This window comes from Eurosta solidaginis, chromosome 1 (genome assembly GCF_040869045.1).
Source record: "Eurosta solidaginis isolate ZX-2024a chromosome 1, ASM4086904v1, whole genome shotgun sequence".
Taxonomy (NCBI): Eukaryota; Metazoa; Arthropoda; class Insecta; order Diptera; family Tephritidae; genus Eurosta; species Eurosta solidaginis.
The window spans coordinates 9,718,851-9,727,202 of record NC_090319.1 but is presented as its reverse complement, the minus strand read 5'-3'; the positions used below and the strand labels follow the sequence as shown (position 1 = coordinate 9,727,202).

The following is an 8,352-nucleotide window of genomic DNA, read 5'->3' as shown; positions in this document are numbered from 1 at the left end:
GATGCAATTTGGCAGGAACGTTACTCTTATTACTGTAGTGTTCTAAATAAAAATTAGCAAAATCGGATGACAGACACGCCCACTTAAAAAAAATGTTTAGAGTCAAATTTTAACAAAAAATTGAATATCTTTACAGTATATAAGTAAATTATATCAACATTCAACTCCAACATTTGTCTCCAAAGCTCTCAGCTATGTATGTAATGTTCGGTTACACCTGAACTTAGCCTTCCTGTAGCCTTGTTTGGTTACAAGTTTTTTAACTGGTCTCCTGAGATAAGACTTTATTAACGACATCACTCAAATACGGCCTTATCATCAAAATGTCTGAGAAACGTCCTTATTAACAAAACTTTTTGTGTATGCAGTTGAATCCTATATCTTCGAAACGACTGTACCAAATGACAAACATCGTCAGCATTTTAAAGTACGGCTTCCAGCCTATTACACACCAGCTAAGCTGTAGTATGAGACACCTGCAGTTTTCCCTTTTGTAAATCCAAACATGGATATTTTCACCGTTTATGTAGGAATATATCAAAATTACATTGAATCTTGCAGTTAGAATTAGTATTAGAAAAAAAAAAAAACACCCGCGGCCGCGGACAGCTTAATAGAAGGCATAATTATTGGGCATACATTTCAAAACTTTAGTTCTATTTCTTTATCAGCTTTTTATCGGTGTGATGTTGCTCGAGTGCCGCCAACATAGCGTCCAAAAAATCACATAATCCAATTTTTCCATTTAAATCAAAATCTGAACTCGCTGTATGTACTGCATGCGCTAAAAACGGTAGTTTTCGTAAAGCACGACCACTTAGACCAATGCTATGTTCAGCAAGCGCTGACAACAAACCCTCATGACGGTCATCATCTCTAAGCGACTGCTCCGTTATTATGCCTATACGCATCATTTCCATTAACATTGTCGTGTAAATGCGTTTAATGGCAATAGAACTTGGTAGTCCAATATATTGTTTAATATCTGCACGATCTAAAAACGCCAAATCAATAGTATCTGCTAAATTAGATGTGGCCAATATCAACACATTTGGATGCTCCTTAATAGCATCTAATTGCGTTAATAATGCGTTAACTACACGCATAGCATCTTTTGGTTCTTGGCCTGACATACAATCGCGTGCGTAGGCCAGCGATTCAACTTCATCGATTAGCACACAAACGAGATTATGTGGATCTATAACAATTTCACGTATTTTCGCAAATAAACGCATAACTAGTTTACCACTCTCTGAAAACCATTTTGAAAATAAACTGTGACTATTAATTTCGATCAGATGTGTATGACGAAATGTACGACGTACTCGTATGGCCAATTTTTGTGCTAAAGCTTTGCACAGACTCGTCTTACCAGTGCCTGGTGGACCGTGTAGTAAGATCAAACGATTGCAGGATATTATATGTGGATTAACGCTATGCTGAGAGAATATTAAGGCAGAAAGTGCGAATTTCAAGAGCTGCAATAAAGCAAAATTTGTGATGACGGCATTGGGTAGTATTATATACTTATAAAAAATCAAACCTTTTCTTTTAAACCATCTTCATAAATTAAATTTTCCCATAAATGCAAAAAACTATGTGATGGCAACAGCCAATGACTTGATGCTGGTACTGCATCGTCATCTTCCCCCTCACCCGAATCACCATCAAATGTTTCGAGCTCCATTAGGCGTCGCTGTGGGCTATAGAAGTGTAGTATCACATTTTTTAAATCTACTGCGTTGAGGAACTGCAAACAGAGTTAATGGAGCATATCACAATTTTAATATTACGCATATCACAATTTTAATTTTACGGCTTTCGATTTTCTATATTATCACATTTTATTTGGATAAAGTGAATAAGCTAATAAATCTTTGGGGTCTGTCTTTGCACCTACGAGATCAACAACATGTACGACCTTTGGTAATGTTTTTCAAGACGGTGCCTCACCTAATTTTAATGAAAAATTATAAAAGAGCGATAAAAAGACGCGATTCGACCTCGTTTTTAGAATCCGGAAATCAAAAATTTAATTTCTGTGGAAAGATATTTACAAAAAACCAGATAATGACTTCGAGAGGGTCCGAAGTCGGGTGCCCGATCCATAGTTTTTTGGCACAGAACATCTTTGTGTTGGCGGCCTTTGGCCGCGATAAAAAAAAAATAATGCTAGATGGGTTCAACACCGGTTTAAGGATCAAATTTATAGCCGCGCAGGACAATTTTCTGCATTAATGTGTGTGTATACAAAAAATCTGGCAAAGTACAACACTTACTAAATTGGCGCTTAACCGTTTAAACGGTTATGACCAAAGTACAACAACCGCATGAAAATTTGAGCCGATTGTTTGCTTATGTGTTTTGACAGAAATAACATTTTTAATTTTCGCTTCCGTATTCTAAAATTGAAGATCGAAACGGGTCTTTTCAAGAGCTTTTTAGAGCCATTTTCTTGTGTTGCTGTTGTTGTAGCAGTGCTTCGCCTCCACCAATAGTTGTGACCACTCACAGTTTCAACAGAGCCGTAGGTTCCACATTGCATTTGAAAAGATGGTTGGAGTCATGGGGGGACACGTTGAATGCAGGACATATGTACATTAGGTATGTCGGGGTTGATTTTGGATATGTAAGAGTTTATCCTGTTACAGTATCCAGATCGAAGTCGAGCTAGAGTGACTCGCGTCTCAGTAGCGAGAATGCTGTTCTTTTCTGCGAGTTTAATATTTAATTTCTCTTCCTAATTGGGAGTAGTCTCGTCTCACTGTGTAGATGGGGTTCTGTGTTTTAATAAATTTAATCCAGATTTATGGATTTCGAGCTACTATGTATCGAAGTAGGCATGCTTACTAGATGAAGGCGACTCATAGTTACAGTAAATATGTGATAAAATAGAAATCGTTTAACCCGCTTCACTGCCTTTACCTCTCCACTGCGTTTGGCTTCACTTTCTAGAATTAGTGATTCCACCAATTGAAGATCTTTAAGTACATCATTACTTTCAACCGTTTTGGTGTCCATTTTTACAGACTCGCCAATGGGTACTTTTGCCAATGCAATATACTCGCGCACAGCGACATCGAGCAATTTTTCCAACATCTCTAGACGGCTGTTAAGAGAGTGCAATTAGCTAATTTCTTCAGTAATATTTACATCATAATCTTACTTTTCACTTGGTTTAAGGCATATTTCCACATGTATGGTACATTTGGCACTTAATAAATTCATATTTCTTTCTTAAATTTTTTATTTATTTATTCGTCCTCTATTTAAACAGTTTATACAAAATTCAAACAAATTTTGCGAATGCGGCAAACCATTCGGCAAACGTCAGAGTTGTTAGATGCAACTCTTGTTCAGGCTTACCATATTGCTAAAATTAATTATGATTGTAGACTTTACGCTACATTCACTTACGCCCTGTTTTTCAGTGAAAGTTCAACTCAGCTTGTCAGTTAAACTACGCTTAAACTTATTCTGCTGTTTTTCAGTTCCCTTTAACTGAAGTTTAAGCTGAGCTTAAGCGGCCAATCTGCAGGGTTAAACTCGAGTTAACCCATCACTGATTTGCGTTCGTTCGAAATGGCGTTGAATATTCCCAACAAACATTTGGGCTTGAGTACCATTAGAGCTCATGTTGATAACTAGGCTTGCTTCTAAAACCTCAAGAGTTGTTTCGAAACAGTGGCTCAACTCCAGAATCATAGCGTACTCAGCAAAAGAAGAATTTCTTTTAATAAAGCAAAAAATGCTATTATTTAAGTTGAAAAAATTTGATTATCAACTTGTGATTCTCTAACTGGACTGAAATGTAAGATTCCATACTACAGTATATTCACGAGTATAAAATGAAATATATATATTTTTAAAAAATAAATGAATGTGAGGCGCGATAACCTCCGAAGAGATTTTAGGCGGAGCTTGCCTTCCAATTTGCGTCGTGCACCTTTTAATTTTTCTTACAAATTAGAGGGACGGGACCTACAGATGAGTTTTCACTGATAGCTTTTCATGGCAGAAATACGATCGGAATGCTTGCCAAACACTGCCTAGGGGTGACCCAGCTTAGAAAAATTGTATGCTAATTGAAAGACCTTGTTTCTAAAACTTTCATGTTGCTTTGCCCGGGGCGTGAACCTAGGATCTTCGGTGTGGTAGGCGAAGCTCGATACCATCACACCACAGCAGTCGCCTATATAATTTATTTTATTTATTATTACGCTTCATTACTGCTATCAATCAGGTGTTTATTTCTCACAATAGACAGCTGTTGGTTTTGGTGGTACCACCTTGGAGATTTTTTTCTACTCTACCTCAACTCGATATGCAATGTAAGATATCAACTGGAAACATGTGTTGAATATTCAGTTGAGAACTGTACATTTCTCAAAATCTCTCGAAATTAGAATAATTGGAAACTATTAATTAATATGGAGATAAACTCGAAAGCTTTAAATTTTACAAAATTTCTCAAAGGTTGGATAGTGATTGGAGAATGAAGTTGGATCTGGTTTGAGAATAATGAAATAACGATGTTGGATATCACTTCCGGAACTAGATATTTTGCTGGGGAATTTTACCCCAAAGGCATTCTTAAACTGTGACTGAAAAATGCTCAGTACTTTAACTGGAGTTTAAATTTTACTAGAGTTTAAGCAAACTTAGTTTAAGCTTAGCTTAACCAACTACTGATTCTCGAGTTGAGCCACTGTTTCGAAACAACTTTTGAGATTTTAGAAGAATGCCTAGTTATCAACATGAGCTCTAATGGTACTCAAATGCTCGTTGGGTATATTCGACGCCATTTCGTACGAACGCAAATAACTGATAGGTTAACTAGAGTTTAACACTGGCAGATCGGCCGCTTAAGCTTAGCTTAAACTTCAGTTAAAGTAAACTGAAAAACTGCAGAATAAGTTTAAGCGTAATTTAACTGACAAACTGAGTGGAACTTGTACTGAAAAACCGGTCCTATGACGAAAAAAGCAAAAATGTTCAGAAACAAAGCGGGACGTACCCAAGCAAGCATGTTATTCTTGTAGGTAGTGCTACCATGTGGACAAAAGGTTTTTGGAGGTTGCTGTTCACACATGGATAGAAATTGTCGCCAACACTTAAGAATACTGCAAATACAACAAATTTCTCTTCTAACCTTTGATGGGCGAGAGAAGTACAAGGGAGAAGACTACGGAAAATTCGCTACCCTCTTGCCATTTAATCGGCAAAAGAAAAATGTGTTGCCAAGATCGAGTTGCCGTATGTAAACAGCGTTAGTATATCCTGAGGAGGCGTAAACTACCAGCGTGAATGACCCCCAGCGGGTTAGGGGGTTAGAATATACCCGCGGTAGGTATGCCTGTCGTAAGAGGCAACTAAAATACCAAATAGATTCAAGGGGTATGGGTAGCTGGTGGCAACAGGTGACACGAAGGATGTAGCTGTTGATGATTTCGAAATTTACATCGCCCGACCGGACAGATATGGCTTGACGTTCCAGGACACTGTCCCTGCGGACGATGTCGGGATCAAATATATTATATTGCCCTGAGTGGTGGGTGATAAACGCGAGGCCGTTTAAATTTCCGCTCTCGCGATCTTTTCTGTGGACGTTATACCCAGAGCAGGTCTGCAAAGCAGATGTTGCCGTGAGTTTCGTCTCTTGGATCGCAGCAATGCGGATGTTATGCCGCTTTATAAAATCAACTATCTCCGTGATCTTCCCAGTTAACCCATTACAGTTTAACTGCAGTATTCTTAAGTGCAACGGGGGAGACGTCGTCACTCTGGGGGTAAGTGACGGGTGACTACGCCTGTGTTGAGGGATGCCAGACGCAAGTGCTGTTGTGGCACTGGGACTGGACGTCCCTGGGTAAACATTGGAGTACAAGGTGTTGTTGGGTTTGCGGTCTGGCAGCATGGCGCGGGTTCGGCGAGTTGCCGTCGCTGAGATCAGAACATCTCGGAAAGTGCCACCGTCCAAGGCAGGAGCTGCATTGTTACACTGAAGTCACAGCCCTTGGTCGGGAAAACTCCCGGGTCGATCCGGTACATAGAACCGGCTGCCTTGGGAAGCGCGGAAGTAGTACTACCATATTGGTAGTGTGCATCGCTTCAAAACATCAGGTTTTGACTTAACTCGCACAGTTCACAATCTGCTTGAGCCATGAAAAGCTTCTCAATGATAATTCATATGCTATGCAGATGCTGTTTGGAGTCGTCATAACACATGTAGGCCCCGTCCTGCAAATTTTAAGGAAAATCAAAAAAGAGCTCGACGCTAATTGGAAGAGAAGCTCAGCCAAAACTTGCTAGGAGGAGTCTCGAGTCACGATATAGATTTCATAATTGCATATTAGGGTGGCCGCCGAAAATAAAAAAAAAATATTTTTTCGTTTTACGCTTTGAAATAATTATCGTTTGAAAGGCGGATGTTACACGTTCAGAAAATACTGTCATTATTTTTTTGATCATAATACCTATGGAACGTATAGTAGGAATATTTATGGATTGTGATCGCAAATAGCCAGAAATTTTGTTCTCTGTCAATATGGACCCCAATATTGAGAATATTTATTGAAAGAGTAGCACCTCTGCAATCCATCAGTAGTATTTGATGAAATGGATGCAAAATATTGCAAATATAATGGATTTCATTCAGCTTTTTGCAAGCAATTTAATGACCAATACGGTCAATAATTATTTAGGATATTTGGTGGAATAAGAAATAAAAATACAGAAGAAAATAATTGTTTGTTTCTTTTGTTGGTTTTGTAAATACTGTCAGTATTTGGCCGACCATACCATACGTGGGGTCCTGGGTTCAACTACCGGACAAAGCAACATCAAAATTTAGAAAAGAGTTTAGCAACTTATAAACGTTTCATCAGTTCAATATATATTTTCAGTGTGAATAACGATCCGAATATCATAGTATTTCCTGAACGTGTAACACTCGCCAAAGGTTGAGACTGAACCAAATCGGTCATTCGAGTTTTAAAGCCTCGACACATAGGCAGTTTTTCATATAGATGAGTTTAACACAATCTTATGCATTATGATTAGATTGCACGTATTTTTATGGAGAACGGTAGAAGGAGCGACACTGGCGCCATCTGATATTGAAAAGTAGCCAACTCTCAAAATTTTTTGCAAGCAAATCATAAGAAGAAGAATTTGACATTTGCTTTGGCTAAGGTTGTTGGCACACTTTGCAAGTGAAATTATTTTTCCGACTGGTTGGTAAATTTTCTAACATTTTTCGCAATTAAAAATTGCAATATAACAATCGAATACGACACAAAATATGTCAGCAAGTATTTTTGTTGTATAGGGAGAAAGTTTATAACAGTGCTTCGCGAAATTTTGTATACGAATGGGCAAGGCGTAAAAAACTTCAATTGCCAAGTCTGAAGTTCATACATATTTACAAACGCAACATCTTGGTTGATTGTGGCGATGTTATTGGAATGCATACGCATGTGTTAAACGCATCTATATGAAAAATGTCATTGTGCCGCGGCCTTTAGGAACAACCCCGATGTATATATGCATCTTAAGCCCGGTTTTTCAGTACAAGTTCAACTCAGTTTGTCAGTTAAACTGCGCTTAAACTTATTCTGCAGTTTTTCAGTCTACTTTAACTGAAGCTTAAGCTAAGCTTAAGCGGCCGATCTGCCAGGGTTAAACTCTAGTTAACCTATCAGTTATTTGCGTTCGTACGAAATGGCGACGAATATACCCAACAAGCATTTGGGCTTGAGGACCATTAGAGCTCATGTTGATTAATAGCATACATCTAAAATCTCAAGAGTTGTTTCGAAACAGTGGCTCAACTCGAGAATCATAGCGTACTCAGCCAAGGAAGGAACCTTTTATAAAGCAAAATATGCTATTACTTAAGTGGAAATAAAAAAAATTAAGTTAAACGGTTTTATTGAAAACAATACTTACATGAAGTAATAATAATACTAAAAGCTATAAAATAATTAGGTAGGTCCTAGGTACTAGTCATCACACTCCTCATCAATCCAGGGCGTAGATCAGGCAATCAACCAAAGCGTTGGGCGCGTGGAATTTCTAAAATTGGAGCGTAGCACAACCTGATTAAGGTCAATTGGTCTTACTTATGACTATCAATAGAAATTTGATGCGTCCAACGCTTTTATTTAATTGTCTGATCAACGCCCTAGATTAATGAGGAGTGTGATGACTAGTACCTAGGACCTACCTAATTATTTTCTAGCTTTTAGTATTAATATTACTTCATGTAAGTATTGTTTTCAATAAAACTGTTTAACTTAAACATTTTTAATACTCAGTTGAGCAGAGCTCACAGAGTATAATAACTTTGAT

At 38.0% G+C, this 8,352-nt stretch overlaps 1 protein-coding gene across 1 annotated transcript; it reads right to left on the bottom strand.

The window, feature by feature from the left end:
* Positions 1-512: 512 nt before the first annotated feature.
* Positions 513-3,328, bottom strand: pch2 (pachytene checkpoint 2 protein). The gene is made up of 4 exons (XM_067763890.1): positions 3,167-3,328; positions 2,926-3,109; positions 1,544-1,750; positions 513-1,478 (listed from the first exon to the last, which is right to left on the bottom strand). Exons 1-4 carry the CDS (start codon positions 3,226-3,228, stop codon positions 657-659), a joined length of 1,275 nt encoding a protein of 424 aa, XP_067619991.1. The 5' UTR covers positions 3,229-3,328; the 3' UTR covers positions 513-656.
* Between the last annotated feature and the right edge of the window lie 5,024 nt (positions 3,329-8,352).

Coding starts and splice junctions, on each gene's coding strand:
- pch2 (XM_067763890.1), bottom strand. CDS start 3,228: ATGAATTTATTAAGTGCCAAATGTACCATACATGTGGAAATATGCCTT. Junction 1,751..2,925: donor AAGCCAAACGCAGTGGAGAG/GTAAAGGCAGTG, acceptor CTCTGTTTGCAG/TTCCTCAACGCAGTAGATTT. Junction 1,479..1,543: donor AAGATGGTTTAAAAGAAAAG/GTTTGATTTTTT, acceptor GCTTTATTGCAG/CTCTTGAAATTCGCACTTTC.